The 13,979-nt window shown below is 50.1% G+C and overlaps 4 protein-coding genes across 4 annotated transcripts; 2 read left to right on the top strand and 2 right to left on the bottom strand.

Annotated features, from left to right (window-relative positions):
- Positions 1-216: 216 nt before the first annotated feature.
- On the bottom strand, positions 217-3,176 carry smp3 (glycosylphosphatidylinositol-alpha 1,2 mannosyltransferase smp3). Its single transcript, XM_073768266.1, has 4 exons — positions 2,571-3,176; positions 2,010-2,389; positions 1,824-1,951; positions 217-1,765 (listed from the first exon to the last, which is right to left on the bottom strand). The coding sequence occupies exons 1-4, from the start codon at positions 2,677-2,679 to the stop codon at positions 757-759; spliced, it is 1,626 nt and encodes a 541-aa protein (XP_073629817.1). The 5' UTR covers positions 2,680-3,176; the 3' UTR covers positions 217-756.
- skpA (SCF ubiquitin ligase subunit skpA) lies at positions 3,171-4,828 on the top strand. The gene is made up of 4 exons (XM_073768265.1): positions 3,171-3,576; positions 3,750-3,831; positions 3,907-4,004; positions 4,081-4,828. The coding sequence occupies exons 2-4, from the start codon at positions 3,768-3,770 to the stop codon at positions 4,426-4,428; spliced, it is 510 nt and encodes a 169-aa protein (XP_073629816.1). The 5' UTR covers positions 3,171-3,576; positions 3,750-3,767; the 3' UTR covers positions 4,429-4,828.
- Positions 4,829-5,049: 221 nt separating this feature from the next.
- BDV14DRAFT_170766 (eL39 family ribosomal protein) lies at positions 5,050-6,388 on the bottom strand. The gene is made up of 3 exons (XM_073768264.1): positions 6,233-6,388; positions 5,991-6,091; positions 5,050-5,723 (listed from the first exon to the last, which is right to left on the bottom strand). The coding sequence occupies exons 1-3, from the start codon at positions 6,236-6,238 to the stop codon at positions 5,675-5,677; spliced, it is 156 nt and encodes a 51-aa protein (XP_073629815.1). The 5' UTR covers positions 6,239-6,388; the 3' UTR covers positions 5,050-5,674.
- Positions 6,389-9,311: 2,923 nt separating this feature from the next.
- Positions 9,312-13,765, top strand: mdr1 (ABC multidrug transporter Mdr1). Its single transcript, XM_073776627.1, has 3 exons — positions 9,312-9,785; positions 9,846-13,132; positions 13,190-13,765. The coding sequence occupies exons 1-3, from the start codon at positions 9,399-9,401 to the stop codon at positions 13,545-13,547; spliced, it is 4,032 nt and encodes a 1,343-aa protein (XP_073629814.1). The 5' UTR covers positions 9,312-9,398; the 3' UTR covers positions 13,548-13,765.
- The last annotated feature ends 214 nt before the right edge of the window (positions 13,766-13,979 follow it).

Below are 13,979 nucleotides of genomic sequence, written 5' to 3'. Positions count from 1 at the left end.
AATAGCAGCTCTGTCAGACACCGCGCCCTTCCAACATGGATCCAGTATGGCCAAGCAACCGAATAGTCCACGTCAACCATCGGAAAGTAACTTACGCCGCCAGGAACGGCACTACGAAGAAAATTCCGCGCCGGAAAGCCTGACTGGCATTACCATTACCTGCACGCAACAAATCGGCGAGACTATCCGGTCACTCATAAGGCACTAGGAACTGTACTGGAGGGCAACAATAATTATGATATTATCTAGGCGTGAGATTGAGAGGAGGGGGGTATAATGAATAGCATTATTGTGGTCCGGCGTGATAACTTGGTAGTAAGATAGAAATGGAAAGATGATAAATCAAGGATGAAGGATGAGAAGATGAATGGTGTAAGGGGTATATAATAGGTAGGTAGCTGAAAAGATGCCCACGCCATAAAGAGCCAACACTGGAAATATGATCTGAACGGGGAATAGCGAAGTGAAGAGGGTGAATCGTATGAGGGGATTATATAAGTTTATGAAGTGAAGTCATGAACGTTGTAAAGAGAAACGAGTGGGAGGTAAGGTAGGTAGGTATTTTCCATTTACCACCTCCAACTTGGTTACCGAGGAGAGCATGATAGGCAGAGCAGGTAGCAAGTATGTTGAGAACCCAGTTACCCTCAACAATAGCCCAAGTCAATTGGCGGCTTTGGATATTCGAGCCAGCCAGCCAGGTGACAGCTATCTACCCGCGCAACCTTGAATTTGGCTCGATGTCAACTGACAGACTTAGTACGGATCAGCTGAGCGACACCCAGGTCGTTGCGCAAGCCAAACGCCCAACCCGCGCCTCCCAATGACCCGCTTGAGCGTGGGCAAGACGCCATCTTCGCCGAAATCAAGGTCATCCAGATTTATATGGTTCCTGTAGGACCATAGCTCAAGCAATTCCAGGCTTGATTGCGGCTCTTGGGGGGCGAGGAATTGGTCGAGATAGGTGACTGACGTTGGAGCGACGACTAGGACGGCATCGGGCTTTCCGCCCCAGTTCTTCGAGCGGCAGGATGGGAGGATGTTTTCGAGTTCAGCGACCATTTCTGGTCCGGGTCTGCCCATTAAGTCGCGGGTGCCGATGGCCAGGTTGACGGGTAGGGTGGAGTTGTCGCCTAGGAGCCATAGTGGTGGAGAGTAGGTTTTCCACCAGAGAACCGTTGCGGACAGGGATTGAGGTTGCTTTGAGGGCAGGTACCACGTCTCTATGGTAGATGTGATGATGGACGGCATTGCGAGCTGCGTGGGCACGACTCCTCCCTGGTGGTATACGCCCATCAGGAAGCCCATAGCTGCGTTGAATATGACCCAAGCAGCCAGAAAGAGGCGCGACCTGCGGATTTGGAGGCAGCTGAGGAGCAAAGGCACGCAAGGCATCAGGAACCGAGACTCCTGGTGCGGAAATATGGAAAGCATGGCGGTGGCCGAGAGCGCAGAAGCTGCGCGCGCGTTCTTCAACCAGGATGGTATGGAGCGTAATTTGTACACTTGCGACACCATTACCACAAGTGCCGGACCAAGCAGCTGTGGCAGGTTGACTAGAAAGTGATTGTAATGAGGGTGGAGTCCATGAAGTGCCAAGTTGGAGCTGTCCGTATTGTAAAGGAGGTTATTAAGAGGTGTTATTACGGGCGAGTGCAAGACATCTCTAAATGTTGCGGACGGGTTGTAGAATGTTGTATCGACGAATATAGCGAGGCAGAGAAACAGGATACCGAAGCCAACGAAGGTCAATAGCGATAACGGTCTGAACAACAATTGATCAGCAAAGGCAATCAAGGCCAGTAATTCGAAGCTACACTTACTTGCGCCAGAAATGGGGTAACAATTGCAGACCTGGTATAACCAGGAAGGCTGGGAATGTTATCCTGTTGAAGACACCTGCGACGGATATAAAGGACAGCACCGCGAAGGAGAACAGGGAAGAGTGTCGCTGCCAACGCCATTAGCTATTGCACCCCCACAAATTCTTGATCTCGGGTGACTCGAACCTTGTTGCTAGTAATACGGTGGATTAATACTAGACCCCAAGCAACCAACAGCGTCTCGAGCGAGTTGGAGAAGGTGTGCGTCTGATGAGTCCAGGTGACATATGAGGATGCCACCAGAACCATAGCCACCTTGCGCTGACGCGGAGGTACCAGCTCATACACAGCCCAGTCTTCCAGGACAAAGCTCAGCAGAAACATACCCCCGCGCACCACATAGTATACTAGGTCTGCAGGGGGGCTCCTCGTCCCCGTCTCGGTATAGAACCATTTCAGAAGGCTTATCGGAACGTCATAGATCGGCCATAGCGGAAAGATACTTCGGATCGGGCGATCAGAGGTGAATTCCCAGGGTAGCCGGGACGGATATGAAAGGATGCGACCTATAAAGAAACAAAGTGAGCGTTCTGAAGTAAAGCAGGGAATGTTGAGTTCATGGTGTGTTGAGTGGGCGCGATGCGCAAGCAGTCAGTCGCGCCATCTCAAAGCGTCAAATGACCCAAGCCGAGACCAAGGCTGAACTAAGTTGGAGGCGATTCAATGACGAATAAACAAAGAGCGTACCTGCGAAGACTTCAAGGCCTTGGAAATGCTCGTCGGGATGAATGTAGCTGGGGCTCAGCGCAAAGTAGACTCGTATCAGCAAGAGCACCAGATACGTTCGCGTCCGCATATTTTATACAGAATTGTGATCGGAGGAATAAGTAGAGCGAAAGAGGTGTATTCGGAGACTAAGTCTTGTATTGCACATGCTGCAGCAGAGAAGAGGCCGTGGGACAGATCAAGCACGATCACGTCGCGACATCAAAACGCGCGCAGAACTGATCAAGAGGTTTGAAACAGATCACAAGAGACAGATAGACAGAGAGAGCAGAAAAATCAACAGGAAAAAGCAAAGAAAGAAGGTAAGAAAAAGAACAAAAGCCGGGAGAAGGTTGAAAGCAGAATGCGATTCAGGGAGCGCAGCGAGTGGTCCGAGAGAGAGTGGCCGGCATTGGGACGCGTCGGAGGTGATATCACCCTGCGACAACTACAACAAACTATGGATATTCGATCATTGCTGGAAGCAGTATTCCGAGAATGTACAGGTAAAAGAGTTTGCACACCAAGGGACCAAGAGCCGCATTCAATCGGAATTAGCCCACTTCCCTGTAGGCAGAAAGGCTGGAGTGCAAGTACTTTTGTTCCTTTAGCCGCCGTCATGCAACAGGCACCGCAAAGCGGCTTTGAGCAGTAGAACGATCTGGAAGCCTAGCAATAAAGGCACCCACTCCAACATGACTAGGCGATCTTTGTAGACTTGCGACTGGTGCCTGAAAGCGCGCGAGTGGAATAAAGGGCCTGGAGGGCGCAGTGACAATGGAGTGTTCCGAGCCAAAGGCGCTTCTTCCATTGACACAGCACAAGTTCCCCTCCGTGAACGTCGAAGACGGACTTCCTTCCCACAACTACTTATACCTCCCTCTGCTCCTCCCTCATCCTCTTCTCCTCAACAGACACCTCGGATCAAATAGTTACAACACCCTTCAAATCGCAACCTCAAATCATTCTCATAAATCAGTCTTGATCTGTAAGTCACCACCTACCACCGCTACCACCACCACAGCCACTACACCACCGCCTGGGCTCCCCGCTCTCCGCTTTGGACCTCAGAACACAACTCTCTGCCCTCAGCGCTTGCACCATTCTCCCTCAGCTGCCTTTCACTTTTTCAAGACCACACCACTGACCAACCCACCAAAGAACACTCAAATATTCAAAATGGCCCCCAAGAACGAGCAAATTGTTATCCTCGAGACCAGCGATGGCAAGCACATTGAAACTGGTATGTGCTGAACGACTCTTCGTCTTAAAGAGCTTCCCCGTCACTTCAACAGCAGACTAACATCCATTCTTTCAGCCCGTGATCTCGCCGAGCGTTCCCTCTTGATCAAGAACTTGCTCGACGACCTGTGCACTCAGGAAGAGCCTCCTTCGGAAGCCATTCCCATCCCCAACGTGAGCAATTCCTATCCACTGAACCCGTAACTCGAGACCCGATCCACGATCTAACTTTTTTTTTTTTCTTTTCCAGGTCACTGAGAATGTCATGACCAAGATCCTCGAATGGTCCATGCACCACCGCAACGACCCCCTTCCCAAGGAGGGTGAGGAGGACGACTCGCGCCGCAAGACAACTGACATCGAGGAGTGGGACCAGAAGTTCATGCAGGTCGACCAGGAGATGCTGTTCGAGATCATCTTGGCCGCCAACTACCTCGATATCAAGGCCCTCCTTGACATCGGGTGTAAGACCGTCGCCAACATGATCAAGGGCAAGTCCCCCGAGGAGATCCGCAAAACGTTCAACATCCAGAACGACTTCACCCCCGAGGAGGAGGACCAGATCCGCCGCGAGAACGAGTGGGCCGAGGACCGCTAAATCTTCAACTCAACTTGATTCGCATCGGTTTTCTGTTACCTTTTCTTCCCTCATGATAACAAACTGGATGATTTTGCCGCCAGGAAAGGGTAATATAGTTCAGGGCGTTTTATGTGATACTACCCAGCGATTTTCTCTTTCGTGTTTTCTCTCATTTTTCTATGTTGCCGGAAGTGATGTGTCTGTTCGCTTCAAATCAGAAAAAGATCTTTATTTTGCTGTGTTAGGTTATGAACAACGGATATGCTATTGATTGCTACTATTTACTATTCTCCTTCTAATCCTTTGAATCACCCTTCTATATGTTGAGATGGTCTTGTTCTCCCTCCTCTTACTATTGAATTCTAGATGTTTCCCTCTACCTTACGCGTACTTTGCAATGGCTTAGACTACACTGGACAGAAGACCCTGGGGCATCTTGCAGGGTCTTTGCGATTGTGGATACCTACAGCATATGCCTGCGCGCCCCATGGTGACTCACGCTGATGTCCAGGGAGTCAGAGACCAGGCAGAAGAGCACGAACTCAACATGACGCTCATGTATCTACCTACAACCCATTACGTACGGACTCACCTGGTCTCGGCGACGATGGTGACAGTCCTCCAAGGGCGCCGCGATGTGGAGGAGTTCAAGCACGCATTGCATGATAGGCGCCTCTGGTATTCGGCACGTCGACCGTCCGCCACAGGACAGTCTACAACCTTACGTTCGCCTTCGCCCATTCAGTAAATGAGGAAGTAGATAGCAGGCCCTAAACGATTCTACAACCAACCAAATACGAAAACCACATCCGTGATTAGAAGAAAATCATTACCCATCAATTTTCGATTTAGTTTCTTTTCTTGTCATGTTTCCCTATGTTGTATTCGCGTACAATAACCTGCAACAGAAAGAAAAAGAGGCCACCATAGAAACTCCGTATCCACCAACCCGCCTGGCTAGCTAACGCAGATGATCAGAATATCCCGGATGTGCTTGTCGATATCGATGTGTGTGATATCATGGGGAAAATCGAACATATTGGCTACGATAGCCGGATTGCGAGAAATTCGAGGTAAAGGAGAAAGAATGAGGATAGTAGCGGGATTCGATCGTAGCAAATGGGGACGGAAGATTCTGATGGTGTTCCTGAATCTTTTGCAGAACTAATGCATCGCGAACATTGTGAAAATTTTGCCGTGCGGTATCGTATCCGAGGGAGGAAACAATGCGAGCGACTCGGTCGGGGGAAGCAGTCGCACACGCTTAGATACCGAGACGGGTCTTGCGCCAGTGTCGTCGCTTGGCGTTGTATCTGGAGGGAAAGAAGGATGTTAGTGGTTTGTTCTTGACTTCGTGTTGTTCTCCGAGACCGTCGTGTGTGCGTTCAGACAATCCATATTCAACCCGTTTGTAAATTCGTTGATGTAATGATGGCGAGAGCGATGGCGATGGCGATGCACAAAGTAAGTGAAAGTGTTGTTGTCATTTTCATGTGTTCTTGTTCCTCCTTGTTCCACGATAATTCCTCTCCCGCGCACTGGTCCGAGAAATGGATATCTAAATCGACTGGTGTATTTACCTGATGGTGTTACCGGTCCTGAGACGAATCCACTGGGGGATAGGACGGTTCTGCTTCTGAGCTTTGGCAAGCTTTTGCTTGGTGCGGAAACTCTTCTGGCTCTATACAGATAAAGAAAATGCGTTAGCCAACGGTCGCTTCAATCACCTCTCGAAATCGATAGCGGAAAAGGGCTGGATTAAAAACAAGAGCATTTATCCAGAGTGTCGAATTATAATAGGATGGCAAAAGGCGTCACTAACCGGCATCTTGATGGGTTGTCGCGACCGAACTGAGTTGTGTGGACTGGCAATAGTGAGGTTGTCGACCGTCCTCCCAAGTCTTTTCGGGGTGGTGGAATTTTTGGTGCGGAGAGGGTTAGCGTTTCGCTTCCCGAGGTCATGTGATTATGCCTCAGGCAGACACAAACCACCCAATGTGACTTTGGTTTACCTCGTCAAGACTCGAATTTTGAACATTTCAATTACGACAGTCATACTCACATGATATGGTTCTCTGATTTAAAAGGTCATTGCAACTGAAAAGGCAATTGGGCGGAGCGTTGCTGTCCCGAGTCCCGTGGATATCGAGATCAGCTACGGCCGGTATTGCGCATCTAGATTTCGAGGAACTTTAATGCGTGCCATCGTAAACTACGCCAATAATAAAAACAGAGGAAGAATTAGCTCTCATTGGCCTTGATGCTTTGTTTACCACATTTATCGTAGAGGTCATCTCGGTACGCAGAAGACAGGGCCTCTGTCGAGGTTCAGGGTGCGTCAGAGTTCTTGTCGCCTGTCGTGCCCATATCAGTGTGAAGAGGACGACTGCTTGGATGATGACCGACGCACGTCAGCACCGTGCCTAACCATACTCCAAATTCATACGGACTAGAGCCACCTTGAAATCTACCTGCGATAGTGCAACCGTGGTCAATGCTACGGTACTACCTAGCCTGCATTAGGGCTTGCGCCAACCCAGGCTACGTGATAAGCGGCGGGTGACTTAGACCTTGTTTGAGGACCCTGGAAAGAAGGACTGTCATTGCCTGTTGTATCTCGCCTAATGGGTCAAAGAGTAACAGCAGCGCTTAGCGAGAGTCTTGTAAACCGACTATATGTCCCATGAGTCATGGAGTGGCAGCCATGGTATTGGCGCGCTTTATACCCCGATACGGATGATATGGCGGCAGATGCCGAAAGGATTATGCAGTGGTTTCGAAGGAAGCCAGGGCCCGGAATATCAAGAGTGGTTACTTAGGTAATCCTAATGCCATTATCGGTGGCACTGTAGGCCGATACATTTGTGAAGTCAACAAGGGATGATAAAATTCTCAGAACCTGCGAGGTCCGCCGTGCGTAAGCGTGAGCGTATACAGAGCAGCTTAAACTTTAGAGATCCTAGGTTGATAATCATCGGGAGTTTCAAGGGCCCGACTTGGCTTTATGCGTATCAAATATCGAAGTACCGTGGCATTGGAGGAGGCAGGCAGACAGCCTTACGTTGTATCTGACGCAAGGCTAGCATGGGGCATCCTGGTCCATCAAGCGATGAAGCTGGAGATGGCTCGATCTCGAAAGCCCAGTCGTTTTCAATTGTAACAGCTTGATGTCAGATTATGACGGGTTTGCGAAAACCATTGCCCGAAGTATAGGCACCTTGCACTTGGTGTTCCGTATAACCTAATTGTAATATCTGTCAACCCTCCTGCGGCGGAATTCCGCCCAACCCCGGGAGCGGGATTGATGCTATCACAGTGCGAGACATGGGCGTGGTTTCGAGTTGGCTCCTCAACAGTCCATGAACGATGGACACCTACCGTGTACGTGTCCTCGTTCGTGGAGTGCCGACTGCTGGAAGATGCTTGCGAACTTGGGTCATTGTATTCGCTTAGTATGAATTTAAAACGGATTTAGGCGATAATTATTGGTAGCGGCATAGCGACCCCACCTCGAACCAGCGGCGTCCTTAACAGGCAAAAGGGCAATCGAGAGCAGGCCATTGGTAGTAGTCTAGACAGGATTTCATAAAAAGTTGTGCCAACTCATGTCCCATCGTCAGAAAGTGAGATGGGATAACGTGGTTTTCCTTCGCGGGATGCGAGACCCAGTAAAAGACCCGAACGAACCAATCATGCCCTCAGGGATCACGATCGCCGAACATGAACGTCAACTTCACATCAAAGACCTGCTTGGAGGAAATCTCGGGGCACGGATGACAGAGGGGCCGAGGGTCGCGACGCGGTTGCAGTCATCAGGTTGCCGGGTCACTGGGTGTTGTTGTCGGTGTGTGATAGTATGACCACTCCTGCGTCAAGAGCTGGTCGAGACTGGAGTTAGATGGCATCGCGCTTTATAGGGTCGATTGGCGATTGAAGCGTCAGCGTCAGCGATCATTGTCCTATCATGGGCTTTGCCTTATGCCAGAGACAATGCTTGTTATGCCAGCCCGGCATCACACGCGGTACGGAATACGAGCCCAGAGAACGTGGATTGAGACTTTAGGCAACGCCTTTGACGTCTTCTGACAGGTGATAAGACAGTTGACTCATTTCTTCAAGCCCAATAGATAGACTTTTGAGGAGATCCTTTATGTCTTGTTGATATACCTTGGTAGAGTTGTTGTCAGGCAGCTTGGCCCACGGAAGATTGACAAACGCGAAAAGGCTGCTGAAGATCCGAGATTCTGGAAAGCCCAAAGCCAAGGAAGGTGATCGTCGCTTGTGCTACGGAGTGTACTGCCGACGTGACATTCTATAGAGGGCAAACTAAAATTTCGATGTTTAAAAACTCGGCACTTGTTGTGCCCCGATATCAGCAAGACAGAAAAAGATAACATAACTTACATTCTTCAGCGCTGCTTCGTAATCAGGATCGCTCCGGCGGGGGCATTATTGTAGGACTAAGCGATCATGCATCTTGAAATCCTCCAGGCTCCAGTTTGCACAAACAAGATCTCGGGAAGTTGGGGCTCCGGCGGCCGCCAGTCCACAGAGTAGTCTAGCCAGAGTGGGCATTCATCTCGTGAATTTAATGTAGCCACGGCCTTCTTAGGTTGCCACGGAGTGCCCGAGTCTGTTTAATGTCCGTATCTAACTTTTTTGCTCTCCCTTATATAACTCTTACTATCACGCCCCTCGTTTCCCAATCGTCGTTCGTTCCTTTTCTTACCCCGTCTAAATTGTCTCGACTCCGACCCCGACTCCGCATCCCTAGGAGGAGCAGTTTACTGCAAACCACTGCGATTCTGCAGTGATAACTTAATTATCATCAGCTATTTTGCTCTCGGTCAAGAAGACTCAGATATCTAATCAACTATCGCCCATATTCCTTATCTCCCCCTCATGGAGTAGCGTCATAATATACCCCGTTCGAAGCTCGTTTCCTGACCTCGGCTGCCCTGTGGCGTTAGCCAAGCCGCTCGATCAAGATGTCGCAACAGAACCCTCTCTCCGCGGAGACTGCAAACGAACCAACTCAAGCTCTGAACGCGGAGGTGCAGACTGCCAAAGCAACAGATGGAAAGCGAAAATCGAATGAACTCTCGGATCCCACCAGTTCAACGGTGACACCAGGCGAAAAAGGTCAATCGAAAGCCCCCTCCAACAATGATGCGGCCTCCGTCAACGAAATGGACGCGCTTATTGCGCATCTACCTGAGGAAGAGCAAGAAATATTGAAGAAGCAGCTTGAAGAGCTGAAAGTGACAATCACCTTTTTTGGTCTTTGGCGCTATGCGACAAGGACCGATATCCTTATTTTGGTGATCAGTGCTCTATGCGCTATTGCTGCAGGTGCCGCATTGCCCCTGTTCACGGTATGCAGAACATCTGTTCCTGCAGGTCAAACCTGAAAGCCGGTGACTAATTGATCTTAGATCCTCTTCGGTTCGCTTGCCTCGGTGTTCCAGCGGATTATGCTAAACACAATTTCCTACGACGAGTTCTACGATGAATTGACGAAAAACGTCCTATACTTTGTGTACCTCGGTATCGGAGAGTTTGTTACGGTTTATATCAGCACTGTTGGTTTCATCTATACTGGAGAACACGCGACGCAGAAGATCCGCGAGCATTACCTGGAATCGATTTTGCGACAGAACATTGGTTACTTCGACAAGCTAGGTGCCGGAGAGGTAACAACCCGCATTACGGCCGACACAAACCTCATCCAAGATGGTGTTTCCGAGAAGGTCGGCCTCACCTTGACTGCCGTCTCGACGTTCGTGACCGCGTTCATCATCGCCTACATCAAATACTGGAAACTGGCTCTGATCTGTAGTTCGACAATTGTTGCTCTGGTCCTTACCATGGGAGGTGGATCTCAGTTCATCATCAAATACAGCAAAAAATCTCTCGACAGCTACGGCGCTGGTGGAACGGTTGCGGAAGAGGTCATTAGCTCCATCAGGAATGCCACAGCATTTGGCACTCAGGACAAGCTCGCGAAGCAGTACGAGACTCATCTCGCGGAAGCCGAGAAATGGGGAACAAAGAATCAGGTCATCATGGGTTTCATGATCGGTGCCATGTTTGGTCTGATGTTCTCAAACTACGGTCTTGGATTCTGGATGGGCTCTCGCTTCCTGGTAGATGGTTCAGTCGATGTGGGTGACATTCTTACAGTCTTGATGGCCATTTTGATCGGTTCATTCTCCTTGGGCAACGTTAGTCCTAACGCCCAGGCTTTCACCAACGCTGTTGCCGCTGCCTCAAAGATCTTCGGGACCATTGACCGTCAGTCGCCATTGGATCCCTACTCGGACAAAGGAAAGACCCTTGAGAACTTTGAGGGTAACATTGAGCTACGTAACGTCAAGCATATTTACCCATCTAGACCAGAGGTTACCGTCATGCAGGATGTTTCTCTGTCAATGCCAGCTGGGAAGACGACTGCTCTCGTCGGCCCATCCGGTTCCGGTAAGAGTACTGTTGTTGGCTTAGTTGAGCGATTCTATATCCCGGTTCGCGGCACAGTCCTATTGGATGGCCACGACATCAAGGATCTGAATCTGCGCTGGCTTCGCCAGCAGGTTTCTTTGGTCAGTCAGGAGCCTGTTCTTTTCGGCACAACCATCTACAAGAACATTCGCCATGGCCTCATTGGCACTAAATACGAGAAGGAATCCGAAGAGAAGATTCGAGAGCTCATTGAGACTGCGGCAAAGATGGCGAACGCACATGACTTCGTTACTGCCTTGCCCGAAGGGTACGAAACGAATGTCGGTCAACGAGGTTTCCTCCTCTCAGGTGGTCAGAAACAGCGTATTGCCATTGCTCGTGCGGTCGTCAGTGACCCCAAGATTCTCCTCCTCGATGAAGCCACATCTGCCCTTGACACAAAATCCGAAGGCGTTGTCCAAGCCGCGCTCGAGAGAGCAGCCGAAGGCCGTACTACCATTGTGATCGCCCATCGCCTTTCCACGATTAAGACAGCGCATAACATTGTGGTATTGGTCGATGGCAACATTGCTGAACAGGGAACTCATGACGAACTAGTTGACCGCGAGGGTCCTTATCACAAACTTGTCGAGGCTCAGCGTATCAATGAAGAGAAGGAAGCTGAAGCTTTGGACGAGGATGTTGATGGCGACGATCTCGCCAAGGAAGACATTACGAAGATCAAGACCGCGAGCAGTGGCTCTTCTGAGCTTGAGGAAAAACCAACAACTATGGACCGCACTGGTACCCACAAGTCCATTTCCAGTGCGATTCTATCTAAGAGGCCTGCCGAGACAGCCCCGAAGTACTCACTTTGGTCACTGCTCAAATTTGTTGCTGGCTTCAATAAACCCGAATTCCTGTACATGATTGTTGGTCTTATCTTCTCGGTTCTGGCTGGTGGCGGTCAACCCACACAAGCTGTGCTGTATGCGAAAGCAATCAGTACTCTGTCGCTTCCTGAATCACAATACGGCAAGCTGCGAAGCGATGCAAACTTCTGGTCACTGATGTTCTTCGTGGTCGGAATCGTCCAGTTCATCACACAGTCTGCCAACGGTGCTGCATTCGCTGTCTGCTCCGAAAGGCTCATTCGTCGCGCACGAAGCACAGCCTTCAGGACGATGCTGCGCCAGGATATCGCCTTTTTCGACAAGGAGGAGAACAGTACCGGTGCTTTGACTTCTTTCCTGTCTACTGAGACGAAGCACCTGTCTGGCGTTAGTGGTGTGACATTAGGTACTATCCTGATGACCTCCACTACCCTTGGCGCGGCGATCATCATTGCTTTGGCGATCGGTTGGAAGCTAGCATTGGTGTGTATCTCCGTCGTGCCGGTTCTCCTGGCTTGCGGTTTCTTCCGTTTCTACATGCTCGCCCAGTTCCAATCACGCTCCAAACTTGCTTATGAAGGTTCCGCCAACTTTGCTTGCGAGGCTACATCATCAATTCGCACTGTCGCGTCGCTAACTCGGGAAATGGATGTTTGGGGCATCTACCACGAGCAGCTTGATGCACAGGGCAGAACCAGTCTGATCTCCGTCTTGAAGTCGTCTCTGCTGTATGCCTCCTCGCAGGCTCTTGTTTTCTTCTGTGTTGCGCTTGGTTTCTGGTACGGAGGGACTCTTCTTGGTCACCATGAGTACGACATCTTCCGCTTCTTCGTCTGTTTCTCCGAAATCCTCTTTGGTGCGCAGTCCGCAGGTACTATCTTCTCCTTCGCACCAGACATGGGCAAGGCCAAGAACGCGGCAGCCGAGTTCCGACGACTGTTTGACAGAAAGCCGGAGATTGATAACTGGTCTGATGAAGGCGAGCAACTTGAGACCGTCGAGGGTGAGATTGAGTTCCAGAATGTGCACTTCCGATACCCGACCCGTCCCGAGCAGCCCGTCCTCCGCGGCTTGAACCTGACGGTGAAGCCTGGACAATACGTTGCTCTCGTTGGACCCAGTGGTTGCGGAAAGAGTACCACCATCGCTCTTCTCGAGCGTTTTTACGACGCTATTGCTGGATCCATTCTCGTTGACGGCAAGGTTGTCAGCAAACTGAACATCAACTCTTACCGCAGCTTCCTGTCGCTCGTCAGCCAAGAACCCACTCTCTACCAGGGTACAATCAAGGAGAACATCTTGCTCGGTATCGTCGAAGATGATGTCCCAGAAGAACAACTGGTGAAGGCTTGCAAGGATGCCAACATCTACGACTTCATCATGTCTCTGCCGTAAGCTTTTAGCTCCCTCTCTAACCACTGTCTAAACTTACTAACATGCAACCATAGTGAGGGCTTCAACACCGTCGTCGGCAGCAAAGGAGGCATGTTGTCAGGAGGCCAAAAGCAACGAGTCGCCATCGCCCGAGCTCTTCTCCGTGACCCCAAGATCCTTCTCCTCGACGAAGCCACCTCAGCCCTCGACTCCGAGTCCGAAAAGGTCGTCCAAGCCGCGCTTGACGCCGCCGCCCGGGGTCGAACCACCATCGCCGTCGCGCACCGTCTCAGTACGATTCAAAAGGCCGACGTCATCTACGTCTTCGACCAAGGCAAGATCGTCGAGAGCGGAACGCACAACGAACTAGTCCACAAAAAGGGTCGGTACTACGAGCTGGTCAATCTGCAGAGCCTGGGTAAGGGGCAGTAATCGGTTGCCCCTGCTTTGCATTTCTTTTCTACTACACCTACCTAATCTTCTCTACATCTAATTCCTCACTTACTTTCTGTACATTCTTGCATATATCCCTTTTGGCTTTGGGCTTTGTCACTTGGTTAGCATGTTTCCCTCTTCCTCCCTCTCCACTGCATACTGGCTAGATATTTTGGGCTGGAGCCTGGTTTGCCTTCTTGGTGATACTTCTTAGATTTATCGATGTCTTGCATATAACTAGCAGACACTCTGCTCTTCATCAAAGGAGAGACAAAAAATAAAAGAAAAGAAAATCAACAAAGTCAAAAGTGAATTCAATTGATCCACTCCTCGAAACCTAGCACCGTAGACTCCATGATGCACTCGTAGCGCCCTTGCACCCCATCGCTCAAATAAAACTTCAATATCAATTTTCACTAGAATCGATCA

This window comes from Aspergillus stella-maris (assembly GCF_047715825.1).
Source record: "Aspergillus stella-maris strain CBS 113639 unplaced genomic scaffold BDV14scaffold_17, whole genome shotgun sequence".
Lineage (NCBI taxonomy): Eukaryota > Fungi > Ascomycota > Eurotiomycetes > Eurotiales > Aspergillaceae > Aspergillus > Aspergillus stella-maris.
Note: the sequence above shows the minus strand (reverse complement) of the source record. Positions and strands in the feature narration are given on the sequence as shown.